Source organism: Balaenoptera ricei, chromosome 17 (genome assembly GCF_028023285.1).
Source record: "Balaenoptera ricei isolate mBalRic1 chromosome 17, mBalRic1.hap2, whole genome shotgun sequence".
NCBI classification, from domain to species: Eukaryota; Metazoa; Chordata; class Mammalia; order Artiodactyla; family Balaenopteridae; genus Balaenoptera; species Balaenoptera ricei.
In genome coordinates, this window is record NC_082655.1 from 628,665 (window position 1) to 644,127 (window position 15,463).

General features: G+C 56.6%; 3 protein-coding genes across 3 annotated transcripts; 1 reads left to right on the top strand and 2 right to left on the bottom strand.

The window, feature by feature from the left end:
- Positions 1–53: 53 nt before the first annotated feature.
- MAF1 (MAF1 homolog, negative regulator of RNA polymerase III) lies at positions 54–3,166 on the bottom strand. Its single transcript, XM_059901686.1, has 8 exons — positions 2,805–3,166; positions 1,942–2,067; positions 1,709–1,837; positions 1,469–1,634; positions 1,215–1,336; positions 1,008–1,127; positions 697–837; positions 54–570 (listed from the first exon to the last, which is right to left on the bottom strand). The coding sequence occupies exons 2-8, from the start codon at positions 2,022–2,024 to the stop codon at positions 549–551; spliced, it is 783 nt and encodes a 260-aa protein (XP_059757669.1). The 5' UTR covers positions 2,025–2,067; positions 2,805–3,166; the 3' UTR covers positions 54–548.
- A 241-nt stretch (positions 3,167–3,407) lies between these two features.
- SHARPIN (SHANK associated RH domain interactor) lies at positions 3,408–7,365 on the top strand. The gene is made up of 9 exons (XM_059901685.1): positions 3,408–4,003; positions 4,302–4,476; positions 5,953–6,090; positions 6,163–6,304; positions 6,390–6,480; positions 6,546–6,699; positions 6,779–6,897; positions 6,985–7,113; positions 7,203–7,365. The coding sequence occupies exons 1-9, from the start codon at positions 3,647–3,649 to the stop codon at positions 7,284–7,286; spliced, it is 1,389 nt and encodes a 462-aa protein (XP_059757668.1). The 5' UTR covers positions 3,408–3,646; the 3' UTR covers positions 7,287–7,365.
- Positions 7,366–8,498: 1,133 nt separating this feature from the next.
- Positions 8,499–10,988, bottom strand: LOC132351488 (cytochrome c1, heme protein, mitochondrial). Its single transcript, XM_059901271.1, has 7 exons — positions 10,821–10,988; positions 10,020–10,216; positions 9,811–9,937; positions 9,566–9,723; positions 9,319–9,479; positions 8,905–9,005; positions 8,499–8,802 (listed from the first exon to the last, which is right to left on the bottom strand). Exons 1-7 carry the CDS (start codon positions 10,950–10,952, stop codon positions 8,698–8,700), a joined length of 981 nt encoding a protein of 326 aa, XP_059757254.1. The 5' UTR covers positions 10,953–10,988; the 3' UTR covers positions 8,499–8,697.
- Positions 10,989–15,463: the final 4,475 nt, after the last annotated feature.

The following is a 15,463-nucleotide window of genomic DNA, read 5'->3' on the forward strand; positions in this document are numbered from 1 at the left end:
AACAGGCCCCGCCCGACGCAGGCCCCCGCCCTCACACCTCGTGAGCCTCCGTCCACACTGAGTCACAGAAACTTTTATTGGAAGCAAACCAGCTGCAGCAAAGTGACACTCAGTGCACGCTGCCCGATGGGCAAGGTGGGGAGTACAGGTGGGCGGATGACCCCTGGGGACCGCCTGCTGGGTCTCCGGCCCTTTGGGCTGGAGTGTGCAGGTCCAGGCCTGACCCTGCACAAAATACAAAAATAAACTCTGTGGTCCAGCTGTCCCTGCCTGTGTCAGTTCGTTTGGGCGGGGCAGTGGCTCTTCCCACCAGGCCCTGTGCCGTTGCTGTCCAGTCCAGCCACAGCGTGGGCAGCGGGAGTCTGTGGGGCTGAGGGGACATCCACAGGCTACAGCCAAAGGGCTAGGCAGGTGTGGCCTGGAGTGGCGCTGGTGCTGTGGCAGCGCCAGGATCTGGCCAGCAGCTGTGGAGGCCCTGGGGCCCCTCAGGTGGGCAGGTCCAGGCACTGTTTGAAGCTGGGTGAAGCTAGGGCCTCTGTTCCGCCTCTTCACATACAGATCACCGGGACCCTGGGCAAAGGGTGGCACATGGTGAGTTCTGAGGAGCCCACACTCAGGAGACCAGGGAGAGGGGGCCCCACCCTGCCCTGCACACCCCAGGCTCCAGGGAGGGAGGCCGCTGCAACCGTCACACACCTGTCCTCTTCCATGGTGCTGGTCTCCTCGGGGCCGCCCTCGCGGCCTCCACCTCCACTCTCTTCCTCCTCCTCCTCCTCCTCTTCCCCGAGCTCCATGTCCAGCTCATTGCCTGCCTCCGAGGGAGTGTAGGTGGATCCACTGGGGGTGGGAGGGACCAGTCTTAAAACCGCCTACCCCCAGCCTGCTGCTAACCCCAGGGAGGGTGTCCGGGGAGAACAAAGTTAGGAATGGGGTGGGCCAAGCTGGGGAAACGGTATGTGGGCCAAACAGGGAGGTAAAGGAAGGGAGGTGGACAGGTGCCAGCCAACCTGATAGAGCGGCAGCTGAAAAACACAATCCGTTTCAGCCGCTTGTTGTAGAAGAAGTAGTTGAAGGACCAGAGGCTGCCATCTTCCCCAAAGGGGTCTGAGTCCAAGTCTGGGTTATAGCTGGGGAGTGCGGGGCGAGATGTGGTGTGAGGTCCCAAGTGCCACACAGACCCAGGACCCACCCCACCTGCAGGGATGCCAGCTCACCTGTAGATGTCGCACTCAGCCAAGCAGATCTCCTCATCCACCGCGTTCCACAGCTGCGGCTTCAGGGCCTTGAAGTCCTCGCGGACAGCCGAGAACAGACTGCAGTTGACTGCGTTCACCACCTAGGATGGTCACAGTCAGGGCTGACTAGGACCCAGGACAGCAGGCGTGAACTGGGCCGAGCCCCAGTAAGTTAGGGAGGACACTGGGGATGGTTGTGGGCCTGCAGGTCCCTTCCCCGACCCGACCCTCACCCAGCTGAGGCTGGGCTCCCGGCTGAACTCGTGGCTCCGGGCTGTGCTGAAGTCATAGTCCGGCCGGAAGGACTCGTTGAGCGTGGCAATCAGGTAGAAGAGGGTCTTGCGGCTGCACTTGTCGCTGAGAGGGCCCTCATCCTCGCCGCCTTGGCTCTTACTCAGTCTGCACAGAGAGAAGCGTCAGCCTGGCACTGCCCCGCTTGCCAGTCCACAGTGGGCAGGCCCTGCCCGGCTCACCTGCTGGGGCTGAGGCCCGAGGTCTGGGGTGGGGACAGTGCCTCCAGGACATGTGGCTGGCCCTCCTGGCAGAACTGCTTGAACATGTGCTTGTCGTCGCCCGCCATCTTACACGAGTAGCTCTCAATCCTAGAGACGCAGGCAGGACCATGAAGATGCCACCCGCCTCAGGCTCAACCCAGAGACAGGGCAGAGTGACCTCTGAGACGCCAGCCCCAGAGCCCCGGCCTCACCTGCCAATGATGTGGGCATCTCCTGTCTCCACGGTCAGCTGCGAGTTGATGGCCTCGAAGCTGGAGTTCTCCAACAGCTTCATGTCCTCGGGGAGGAGGTCCTGTGCTCCGAAGGGCTAGTGCTGCCTGAGGATGGAGGTCAGTCCATGGGTGTCTGGCCCTTGGGGCTCCACCTTCAGCCCTCCTCCCAGTAAGTGGCGCCGCTGTAAACAACCTGGGTCCCTCCTGCAGCCTGCTCCCAGGCCTTGAGCACTGGCTGGAGAGGTGATGAGAGCGGCATGTCCAGGCCCCAGATCAGCCACACCTCTTGCACCTCACAGGAGTTCTTGGGCCAGGCTGGGGGACCCACCGGGGATCCTGCTAACCCCGGGGCTGCTGGGTTAGTCTCTCCCTCAACACCCCCCGTCCCGACACAAGAGCCCTACCCACCAAGGGGGGCCCCGTGAGCCCGCGCAGGGACGTGACTCCTGTAGTGCCCCTCCGGCCGGGATCCTCAGCCCGGCTAAGAACCCGCACCCAGTTAGGAACCAGGGAACCCGGGGCTCGGCCCTGCCGTCACCTGGACGCGGCGCTCTTTCCTGTTCTACAGGCTGCTTTCTAGTGAGCTCCTCCGTTTTTCTCCGAAAGTACGACAGGGAGCGGAGGGAGGCCCCGCGACCCCCGAAGGGCCTGTCAGCCGGGCAGCTAGGGCGCTGCAGCGTCCGCCGAGTCTAAGGGGAACCCCAGCCAAGCCGCGCGAACTACAAGTCCCAGGAAGCCGTGCGCCTTGGGAGGCGCGCGTGCGCTCCAGCGCGAAGCCTGCTGGGGGTCGTAGTTCTGGAGGGCCCGAGTCGGCGCCGGGCACAGGGCGTACACCTACCTACCTGCTTACTCTGCGCTCAATCGGGCCGGGCCGGACCAGGCAGGGTCAGGTCGATTGGCGTCGGTGCGGGTGAGAAGGCAGTGCAGGCCCCGGGCAGCGCGGACGCCTCAGGACCGGAGTGCGGCGCCGCGGCCTCCGCTCGGGCCGCACTGTATCCGGGGAAAGAAGCTCCGCAGCGACGTCCCGTTACTCCCGGCCCCGCCGGCCCATCCGGGCTGCCACCGCGACATAGCCTCGCCCGTGCACGGCGCCCGACTATCGCGACCGACCTGCCCGCCGACCGCCACAGAAGGCCCGAGCAAGCGAGCAAACGACCTCTACCTCCCCGGGCCGGACAACAACAAGCGTCCGCCAGGTCCGGCCCCACGCGTCTGAATGGCCCGCTCCAGCCGCCGGGACCGGGAGCGCGCAGAGCAATTGGGGACAGTACCCGCCGCTCAGTCCTGTCTTGCACTCCTACTGGCTGTGGCGCCTGTCCGTCATCTTCTCGGCCGTGCGAACCCGCCTTCCTCCCTGGCGCTCATTGGTCGCGGCCCCTCGCCGGCTCCGCCCCGGGTGCTGTCCGGGTTCCCCGGAGGGAGTAGCGGACTATCGAGGTGTGGGCTGGAGGGGGTAACAGAGTGTTCGGTGGGCGGCGAGAGGCGGGCGGCGGCCCAGAAGGAGCCTGGGGGCGCGTCCGGCTCCCGCCGGACGCGGGGGTCGACAAGGGCCGCTGGGCTGCAGCTCCCACCCGAGCCTCTAGGGCCTTCCAGTCGTGGCCGGTGCTTCAGTCCCTGACGCTTTGCCCAGAGTACAGGCCTCCAAGCCCAGCCTCGCCCGCCGGAGTCCGAAGACCCTCTGGCCATGTCCATCGTGGGCGAAGCGGGAGGGTCAGACGGCTCCAACGCTAGGGCGGCGTCCGGAACCCCAGGCTCGCGGCTCCAGTTTCCGGCCGGTGGAGGCGCTCAGCGGCCCGAGGCCACGGAAGCGGGCTCGTGGGGCCGGGCCGGGACCGGATCGGAGATGGCGCCGCCGGCGGGCGGCGCGGCTGCGGCCTCGGACTCCGGCTCGGCCGCGGTGCTCCTGGCCGTGCACGCCGCGGTGAGGCCGCTGGGCGCGGGGCCGGACGCAGAGGCGCAGCTGCGGAGGCTGCAGCTGAGCGCGGACCCCGAGCGACCAGGGCGCTTCCGGCTGGAGCTGCTTGGCGCGGGGCCCGGGGCGGTGAGTGGGGGCGGCGGGGGCGCGCGGCCTGGCCGCTGAACCCGAGGCCATGCCCTTCCATTCGCCAGCTGCGTGCTCTTGAGCAGTTACCTTTTCTTTGCTTCTGTTTCCTCGTGTGTAAAATGGGGATAATGCTGGTACCTCCCTTCGTAGGACTAGTGTGAGGGTTTCATAAGGTAATACGTGTAAAGGGCTTAGGACAGTGTAAGTGGCCTACAAATGTTACCTCGTGTTCCTTTGATCTTCATGCAGCATGTGCTGGGGGGAGGCACTGAGCCCGGACTCTCCCCTTCCTCAGATCAGTTTGGAGTGGCCCCTGGAGTCCGTCTCCTACACCGTCCGAGGCCCCAGCCAGCATGAGCTGCAGCCTCCACCGGGAGGGCCTGGGACTCTCAGCCTGCACTTCGCCAACCCTCAGGAAGCTCAGCGGTGGGCAGCCCTGGTCCGAGGTGCCACCGTGGAAGGACAGAATGGTCAGTGCCCTGGCGTGAAGGTTCACTGTGACTGGGGCAGTGTTAGTTCTGCGAGAGAACAGGGGTAGCCCCACCCCCCAGGTCTGGATGGGGGGAGTAGTGGGGAAAGCTGAGCCCACCTTACCCACTGCTGGGGTTCTGGGAGGACTCCCAGGAGGGAGGAAGTAGAGAAAAGGAACAGAGACCGAAGAGCTGGAGCCTGGAGTGCCAGACAAGTGTGGAGGGGCAGAGCACGCAGGCCCTCAGGACCTGGGTGAGAAGACGGACTCTGTGGAAAGCTATGGGAAGGTATTCAGTGCGAGAGTGACAGGCTCAGATTCGAGCTACTGAAGACTGGTTGAGACCTGCATTCGTGTGGGTGGTGCAGATAGGGCCGGAGAGAGGAAGGATGTTTCCAGAGATGCTTAAGAGATGGAATTGGCTGATTTCCTTGAGGTTTAAATGGAAGAGTGAGTGGTTGAGACAGAAAGCTGCAAGGAACAGACACTGGGGAGCTCCCAGATAGAGGGCCTTTTTGGGAGGGCATAGAGGTGGTCAAGTTCTTAAACATGTGGGAGGGAAGGGAGGGAGGTGGATCTGGACTGGAGCTGGGGCTCTAAAGAGGTAAAGGTTGGGGGTAGAAAAGGTCAACCAAGGTCACCAGGAGAGAGAAGTGGGAAGAGAAGAGGGTCTGGAAGGCAGACACACACAGTGCATCAGGGAGAGTCCACAGATGCATCAGAACAGCTGTCAGAGGGATGAGAAGAAAACCACACACTGAGATGGAAGAGAGGTCCAGACAACAGCATCTGCAGAGAAAGAAAGGCCTTTTTCTTTCGTTCATTCGTTTGTCCGTTGGTTCACCAAATGTGTGTTCAGCACCTGTAGTAAGCACTCTTTTAAGGTCTTAGAGATTTAGCATGAATAAAACTTTAAATCTCTGCTCTCTTGGAGCTGGCATTTCCAGAGAAGAGACAGACGTATAAAATAAGTAAAATAAATTCTGTGAGATGGTGGAAAGGATGGGAGCGCTGGAAGGGAAGGGTTTGCAATTTAAAATAGGGTGGCAGGGAAATCCTCATTAAGGTGACCCTTGAGTGAAATTTAAAGATCATGGGGTGAATGATGTGGCCTGGGAGCAGCAGGTACAAAAGCCCCAAGGCAAGAGTATGCATGCCTTGAGTATGCCTCTGTGGAGGAGGGGCACGGGTGGGACTGGTCAGCAGAAGGGACCAAAAGGACTCCAGAGCCCAAGGAAGAGCCAAGTGCAGCTCTGAGTGGAGTCAGCCGGGACCTCTGGGGTTTGCAAGGGCCAAGGCTGGGGAAAAGGCCTGGCTTGAAGTGTGGCCAAGGTGGGGCCCAGGCAGGGGCTGAGGTGAGGAGGGAGGAGACGAAGGTACCGGAAACCTGAGGTCAGAGAGCAGAGGCCTGGGTGAGTACTCAGCTGGGGGCTAGATCTCAGGAGACCACCAGCCCACCCCACATCTTCCCTCCTAGGCAGTGACAGCCAGACCCCAGCCCTAGGCTCAGAAACGTGCCCTGTTTCCCCGCCCAGTCTCCTTGAAGTGCCTGCAACCAAGGCCCCCCAGCCCAAGGTGGATCTTCCGTGGCGCCCTGGAGACTTGATGGAGAAAGGTAAAGGCAGGGGGCTGGAGGGGCTGGGGGGGCAGCCCGCGGGGGGCTGTGACGGCCCTCTCTCCCCTGCAGAGGACCTAGCAGGGCACCTGACCCGGGCCATAGAGAGTGGGGATGAGAAGCGGGCAGCCCAAGCAGCAGCCATCCTGGCCCAGCATCACGTGGCCCTCAGCATCCAGCTCCAGGAGGCCTGCTTCCCTCCTGGCCCCATCAGGTAAGGCCTGGGACTTCTGTCTCTCCCTGACCTCCCGGACCTCTCCGGTCCCCGGTCCTTACCGCTGACCTACATTCTGGCCCAGGCTGCAGGTTACAGTTGAAGACGCTGCATCCTCCGCCCACGTCTCGCTGCCAGCCCACCCCCACTCCACCATCGCGGCCCTCCAGGAGCAGGTGAGCACGGGGTCTGGGGACCCTGCTGGGGGGACCTGGGTGACATTCCGACACTCTGGCCCCAGGTATTCTCGGAGTTTGGCTTCCCGCCGGCTGTGCAGCGCTGGGTCATCGGGAGGTGCCTGTGTGTCCCCGAATACAGCCTTGCTTTCTATGGGGTCCGGCGGGATGGGGACCCTGCTTTCCTCTACCTGCTCTCAGCCCCTCGAGAGGCCCCAGGTCAGTCCTTGATTGCAGTGGGATGAGGACGGTGGGGTGCAGCCTGACATGGTCCTGAGTCTCATCCCCTCTATGGCAGGACGCAATCCTCAGCGCCCCCAGAAGATGGATGGGGAACTAGGCCGCCTGTTTCCTCAGTCACTGGGGCTGCCCCAAGCCCCTCAGCCAGCTGGCTCCAGCCTGCCCAACCCCCTTCAGGTGGGCAAGGGACTGGGCAGGGAGGGCTTAGGAGGCTGTGGGCATCGAAGGAATGGGTAAGCAGTGACTGTGTCCTCACCTCCCCAGCCCGGCTGGCCCTGCCCTTCCTGCACCTTCATCAATGCCCCAAGCCGACCCGGCTGTGAGATGTGCAGCACCCAGAGGCCCTGTGCTTGGGACCCCCTTCCCACAGCCTCCACCCAGCAGCTACCAAAGGTACCAGGGGCAGAGGCAGAGGCAGGGGAGGGCATGGGGACAGGGGGGCAAAACAAGCAGAACGACCCATCTTCTCCCCCTGCCCCCAGGTCACAAGAAGAGAGGATGGCCCTTCTCTTCCAGGCCCAAGGCCCCCGGACCCCCTCCTGAGCCTCTCGGGGAGCCTCCGCTGACTGACCGCTCGCTGGGGACAAAGCCGGGGTTGCTGGGGAGGGGCTGTGAGCTGGAGTCATTAAATACACTTGTGAGCCAGCTGGGTGCCCCTTCACTGTGCCCTTGTGCAGACTGGGCTGCTGGCAGAATGGAGAGCAGGGCACAGCCCCACTCAGATGAAACTTGGCAGAGAGGCAGGGGTGGCGGCTCCCCAGCTGGGCCCAGCTGGCTACTGAAGAGCATACTTGGGACGCAAGTCCCCTGAAATCTCCCAGGCCCCAAGGGTGCTTAGGACACCCCCTGCCTGCTGACCACTGGGCTGGGCCCTCTGAGCCCCACCCAGCCCTCAGCTGACTGGTCCTCGTTTTCCAACCAGAGCCTTTCAGGTACACACCCTCCCTCTGCCTTTCTCCTCTCTGCTCTTGCCCTCCCCACGCTGGTCCCCACTCCTCTGGGCTATTCCCGCCAGGCTGCCTCTTACATTCCCTGCTTGGGAACAAAAACAGCTCAAGATAAGAGCCCTGAGCCAGGGCCCAGGGCCACTACTAAGAAAACACCGCCATGGGCCTCCTGCCACTGACAGGTCCACGGCTGTGTGAGCCTGGCCACTGTCTGGCCGTGTGGCCTGAACCCACTCCCAGCCGCCCTGTAGACTGCGAGGAGGTACCGTCCCCTCACAAAGACCGTGACCCTTGAGTCAACAGCGCCTCCAGCTGCCCAGCCAAGAGACCAGAAGCACCTTCCGGGTGGCCTCCACCTGCCTCTCTGCTTCCTTGGAGAGGTTGAGCGCTGCCCCTCCTCTCCCGGCCACCGCCCAGCCCTGCCTGCCCCTGAGCCCCAGGAACAGCTCCTGCAGCTCCTACTTTAGGCCAGCCTCTCCCTGGTTGAAATGCTACACAGGGCTCTCTGCCGCCTTCAGGATGAAGGCCAAGTGGTTCAATACATGGACACGGGTGGGTTACTGCAGCAGGGCCCTGGGCCCCTGGGCTGTGTCCAGCCAAGCGAAGCCCTTTCCACCTGTAACCAGGTTCTCCGCTCCAGTCAGTGCTGCCACTTCCTCTAATAGCTAGGTCTCCGCTTCCTGTCCCACGTTCAGGGCTGACTGGACTCCCAGCACGCAGGACAATGTTGGCCACGCTGCACTGGACGCCCCTGGGGGCCCTGGGGGCAAGGGTCTTAGTCCCAGAGTCCTCTGCAAACCTGTGTTCCCATCACACAGTCGCTCAAATGGGTATGTTGAGAAACTTAATTTATTTCCATGATGGGCGCTGAACGATCTGGAGCTGGAACCCCGTCTCCTGCCCCTTCCCCCCTTGTCCCAGAGGAAGAGGGGCTTGGCCAGGAGGGCCAGCTGGGACCTGAACAGGCCCAGGGTGGCTCCTTGGCTTGAGGACCCATTCAGGCAGGACAGCAAGCAGACACTGCGCAGGGTCACTTAGGTGGCCGATACGCCAGCTTCCGGCTCTTCAGGACTGACCACTTATGCCGCTTCATGGCATAAACCAGGGGCAAAAGCAAGCCCATCATCATCAACATCTGGGGAGGAGGCAGGCTCAGAGGAGGGAGGCGGAAAGGACCCCTGCCCAGCTCCCAGCCCCTCCCCCAGGCCCACTGTGCCCCTCCGCCCAGCCCTTTCACCTTGAGCCCCATGCGTTTGCGATGGTCGTGTTCTGGTTCAGATGTCCAGCGCAGGAAGGTACACACATCCTTGGCTACCTGGGACATGGTAGCTGGGGTGCCTGGGCCAAGGACAAGTGGTACGAGCTGCCCGTGGGTGTCCCTGCCCAATGTGGGGTAGCCCAAAGACCATCCTCCACCATGGGGCAGAGACGGGTTCCTGCCCACAGCTTCAAAAGGGATGGGACCCACCCCTACCACCACCCAGCACACAGATGGCCTCAAGGCTGCCCATGAGCCTCCTCAGAAACAGACAGACAGTGTCCCAGCCGAGGAAGGTGCAGGCACTCTTGGGCCAAGAACACAAGGAGCGCATCCCTGGCAGTGGGGAAAGTAGGACCCAGCTTGCCCACCCCCAGCGTGGGGGCCTCTCACCGTCGTCAAACTCCAGGACTTCGTTGTAGATGGGAGGCGCCATGCCAATGGCCTGGCCGGGAAAATAGGGGTTGAAGTAGAGGCCTTCTCGCAGCGGCACCCCAGTGGGTGGCTCACAGTAGCCCGTGAGTAGGGAGAAGACGTAGTCCTCACCACCGTGCCTGGGACCAGATCGGGGTCTCCTCAGCCCCTGGCATGAGGCAGCCCTTCCTCCCCCAGCACCCACCCCCCCACCGCAGGCCAGTACCTAGCTCGCACGACGTAGCTGAGGTCAGGGGGCAGTGCTCCGTTGTTGGCCGCTCGCGCAGCCTCAGGGTTGGGGTATGGTTTGGGGAAGTAGTCAGACAGCTTACCCGGCCGCATGAACATCTCCCCGTTCTCGTTGGGGCCGTCCTGAACCTCCACCTGCCACCAAGAGCCCCATCACAACCCTGCTGTCCAGCACAGCAGGAGCCCCCATCTGTGGGGTCCTCCGCGTCCCCACGTCCCCACCTCCTCAGCCAGCGCCTTAGCTTCATCCTCTGTGTAGCACACGCCCACCAGGTGGCGGTAAGCCACGTAGTCCATGCTGTGGCAGGAGGAGCACACCTGCTTGTACACCTGGAAACCCCTCCGGATGCTAGAGACATAGAAAGGGTTAAGGGCGCCGAGGATTCCACCCCACCCGGCCCACCCAGAAACTCCCCCAGCCGGCCACACACCTGGTGTGGTCCAGGGAGGAGAGGAGGCCGCGGTGGGACCACGGATAGCTGGGGGGGTGCAACTCCAGGTCACTGGCACTCACCGCAGAATGCAGAGCCACAGCCAGCCCTGCACCCCCTGCCGCCAGCATGCCCAGCGCTGACAGAATCACTTTCCGGCCCCGGGACGGGCCAGACTTCGTCGACAGGGACACTGCCTGCAAGAGTCCCGCTCAGCGCCTGCCAGAACACCACCCAGCCCTACCTGGGGATCTGACTCTCAGCGCCTACCTCTCCCAACTCAGGCACCCAGCACCGGCCACCTCCCGCGCCACTGCCCTCCCCACCCTCCCCGCTGCGGACCCCTTGACCGGAATTCGGCCCTGAAGGGGGGAGTTTGTGAGGCGTGTTCTTAGATCCTGGGCCAGGAATCGGGCCGAAGTGAGCAAGGGTGCTGGGGCAGGCCAAGGTCACAAGCAGCTGGCCGAGATCAGGCTGAGGTCACTTTAGGACGCGGGCCCAGTCTGGAAGGCCGCAGCGGGAGCGGGCCTGGGCGCGCCCCCCGGGGAAGCGCCCAGTCCCGAGCCGGCAGCGAGCCCGCCCCGCCGCCCCCCACGCTCGGCACCAGGTGCCTGTGCTGCTCGGAGGGGTGGGAGCCCAGCCCTGCTCCCAAGGTCGGCAGGCAGCGGGGGTCCGGCCGGGGCGGGGGCCCGGGTGCGGAGGCTGCTCTCGCGCTGCCTGGCCCGCGCCCGGAGCCTCCCAGCAGTGACCTTCACTGGGCTGCGGGGCCGCGCGGCGGCCAGGGTTAGGACCAGCTCTCACCTGGGGTGTCCGCAGTGGGAGCTGCCCGGGCCGCGCACCGCTCAGCAGACCCCGGGCCCGCGCGCCCGGCAGCCCCGCGCCCCGCGGGCCCAGCACCAACCCGCGAAGCGAAGCCACCGCCGCTGCCGCCATATTAGCCCCCTTCAGCGCGGCCACCGCTACCGTGGGCCTCTGCGCCGCCAAAAGAGCTTAAATCTCGCGAGAACCGGGGAGTGAGGGAGGGGGCGGGGCGGGGCGGGGGCGAGGCGGGGCTCTGTCCGTCAGGGCCGCGCACCGCCTCGCCGCGCTTCTCCGGACGTCGTGGAAACCAGCGGTTGGGCGGGTCCTCGTTGCGTCTCTCTGTTGCCGTGACAACTCCCAACAACCCTGGTTTCCCTGATCCCGCCGCTGGTCTCCGGGGCTCAGCGGTGCTGCGCCCCCCACGCCCGGACGCCCCCAACCCGGGATCCACCGCTTTTCGAAGCCATCGCACGCTTTCGTCCAGCAACATTTCCAGACCTGGCGCGGTGGCAGAACACCCTCACTGCAAAGCAGTGATATTATTTAACCAGTCAGATGACCCCCTGGAAGGCCCCTCTTGCCGAGCCCACTCAACTTGCCCAGTGCTAGTAGCCTATTCCCCGAGGCTGTTGAAGGCAATTACGGGCAAGTGTTGTAGTTTCAAAGCTGTAATCTCCCTGAAGCAATGGAGAACAGCTGGGGCAAATAACAGACTAACCAAAAAGTTTAAAAGGAAGAACTGGGGATTACATTGTCCACAGGGGCGTTGAAAAGCCCTACAAATTTCCGGAATACAGATGGTCAAAAACATAAGTAGGGCTGTGCATATACTCATGAAAGACCTGAAAAAGCCCTAAGTGCTCACTTCTGGCTGACCTTGAGTCTCTGTGCACAGGTGAAGCCTAAAGTAGAGTTGTAAACTGCCTGGCTGAATTCCGAAAGCATGTCCCACATACACACAGAGCCACTTGGGAATGACAGAGATTTATTGGTTCCAGACACGTAAGGAAATTTCTGTCCAATCATTTATCTGACCACTAAGCTAACCAGGTAGAGACTTCAGTGGCTACCCATGACAAATAATAGACTTGACAGAATTAGTTCAGAAAAGCCAATACACAAATACAACTACCATAGCAGCAACAGCAACAAAACCTGGAATCTGATTTCCAGAAATGCCACATTATATCATTTAAAATGTCTAGTTTTCAACAAAATATTATGAGACATCCAAAGAAACAAGAAGGTCTGGCCTATAAATAGGGAAAAAAAGAACCAATCAATAGAAACTATCCCTGGGGAATCTTAACTATTTAAATATGTTTGGGGGGGATAAATTGGAAGATTGAAATTGACATATACATACTACTATGTATAAAATAGATAATTAATGAGGACTGAGGACCTACTGTATAGCACAGAGAACTCTATTCAATACTCTGTAATGACCTATATGGGAAAAGAATCTAAAAAAGAGTGGATATGTGTATATGTATAACTGATTCACTTTGCTGTGCAGCAGAAACTAACACAATATTGTAAATCAACTATACTCCAATAAAAATTTAAAAGTAATAAAACATTTTAATAAAAAACTAAATTAAATTTTAAAATATGTTCAAAGAGCTAAAGGAAACCATTATGTCTAAAGAACTAGAGGAAAGTATGAGAATAATATCTCATCAAATAGAGACTGTCAGTAAAAAAAAATTATAAACAGGCTCCAAATGGAAATTATGGAGTTGAAATGTACAATAATGGAATTGAAAATTTTTACTTATGGGGTTCTACTGCAGATTTGAGCAGGTAGAAGAAGGGATTAGCAAACTTGTAGTTAGGTCAGTTGAGATTGTCTGGTCTGCAAAACAGAAAAAAAAAATAGAGAGAGAGAAAAATTAACAGAGCCTCAGAGACCTGTGGGACACCATTAAGCATACCAACCTATACATAATTCTCAGGAGCAGAGGAGAAAGAGGGGCAAAAAGAATATTTGAAGAAATTGTGACTGAAAACTTTCAAAATTTGATGAAAAACATGGATCTACACATCCAGGAAGTTAAAAAACTCCAAGCAGGATGAAGTAAAAGAGGTCCACACCTGTACACATTATACATTGTTGAAAAGCAAAGAAAAGGAATCTTGAAAGCAGCAAGAGAGAAGTGACTCATCACATATAAGTGGTCCTCAATAAAATTAACAGAAGATTTCATACCAGAAGCCATGGAGGCCAGAAGGCAGTGGTATGACATATTCCAAGTGCTGAAAGAATAAACTTGCCAACCACGAATTCTATATCTGGCAAAATCATCTCTCAAAACAAGGGGGCAGGGACTTCCTTGGTGGCGCAGTGGTTAAGGATCTGCCTGCCAATTCAGGGGACATGGGTTCAAGCCCTGGTCCAGGAAGATCTCACTTGCCACGGGGCAACTAAGCCCATGTGCCACAACTAGGATCTCATAAGCTGTGTGGTGGGGCCAAAAAAACACAAATCTATGGGTATAGACACAGAATATATGAGGTGGAATATGTGGCAATAAATAAGGGGGAAACAGCTATACAGGAGCAACATCTTTTAATACAGTTAAAATTAATGTAATGTTAATCTAAATCAGATTGTTAACAAATTAAGATGTCAGTTGTAATCCCAAGGGTAACCACTAAGAAAATAACTCAAAAAATATAGTCAAAGAAATAACAAAGGAATTAAAGTTGTACACTGGAAAATAACACACACACACACAAAGACAATAATGAAGAAATTGGGAGGGAAAAAGATATAAGAAACATAGAGAGCAAATATCAAGAGAGCAGATATAAATTGTACTGTATCATTAATTACATTAAATGTAAATGGATTAAAGTCTCCAGTTAAAGGGCAGAGATTGGCACAGTGGATTTTTCTTTTTAAAGTCATGATCCAACTATATAATGCCTATAAGAAACACACTTTATATTCAAAGACACAAATAGAAAGTAAAATTTGGAAAAAAGGACACCACACCAACAGTAACCAAAACAGAGCTGGAGGGGCTATACTAATATCAGACAATATAAACTTTATGACAAATGTTTATATTAGAGTTAAAGAAGGACATTTTATAATGAAAAAAGGATCAATTCATCAAGAAGAAATGACAGCTATAAAGATATATTTGCCTAACAGAGCCCCAAAATACATGAAGCAAAACTGGACAGAATTGAAAGGAGAAATAGAAAATTTAACATAAGAGTTGGAGACTTCAGTACCCCACTTTCAGTAATGGATAGAACAGCTAGACAGAATATCAGCAGGGAAAGAGAAGACTTGAACAACACAATAAGCCAACTAGACGTAATGGGCAGCAATGAAACACTCCAACAACAGAAGAGTACATATTCTTCCCAAGTGCACATGGAATACTCTTCAGGATAGATCATATGTTAGGCAATAAAACAAGTCTCAATAAATTTAAGAGTAGTAAAAGCATACAAAGTATGTTTTCTGACTACAACAGGATGAAATTAGAAATCAATAACAGAAGGAGAGTAGGGAAATTCATGAGTATGTGAAAATTAAATGACATACTCCAAAATAAACAATTAGTCAAAGAAGAAATAACAGGGAGGGACTTCCCTGGTGGCTCAGTGGTTTAGAATCTGCCTGCCAATGCAGAGGACATGGGTTCGATCCCTGGCCCAGGAAGATTCCACATGCTGCAGAGCAACTAAGCCTGTGAGCCACAACTACTGAGCCTGTGCTCTAGAGCCCATGGGTCACGACTACTGAAGCCCACGCGCCTAGAGCCTGTGCTCTGCAACAAGAAAAGCCAAGGCAATGAGAAGCCGCGCACTGCAATGAAGAGTAGCCCCTGCTCACAACAACTAGAGAAAAGCCCGTGTGCAGCAATGAAGACCCAACACAGCCAAAAGTAAAAATTAAATAAAAAAAAAAAAATCACAGGGAAAATTAGAAAATACTCTGAGATGAATAAAAACAAAAACACAACATACTAAAACTTAGCACCATCAAGAGAGCTGCTAAGAGGGAAATTTAGAGCTTTAAAAAAATAATAAGATCTTAAATAAATAACCTAACATTCTAACTTTAAAAACTACAAAAAGTAGACAATCTAAACCCAAAGTAAGCAGAAGGAAGGAAATAATAAAGATTAGAGCAGAAACAATTGAAATAGAGAATAGAAAAACAACAGAGAAAATAAACTAAAAGTTGATTCTTTAAAAAGATCAACAAAAATGACACACCTGTAGCTTGACTCACTACGATAAAAAGAGAAGACTCAAATTGCTAAAATTAGAAATGAAAAAAGTGACATTACTACCAACCTTACTGAAATAAAAATGATTATAAGGGAACACCATAAATAATTTATGCCCCCAAATTAGATGACCTATATGAAATGGCCAGATTCCTAGAAAGACACAAACTGCCAAAACTGACTCAAGAAGAAGTAGAAAATCTAAATAGACCGATAACAAGAAACTGAACTAGTAATTAAATAATAACAACAACAACAACAAAAACTTCCCAGAAAGAAAAGCCCAGGATGAGATGGCTTCACTGGCGAATTCTACCAAAATTAAGGAAGACTTAACTCCAATACTTCACAAACTCTTCCAAAAAATAGAAGATGAGGGAATACTTC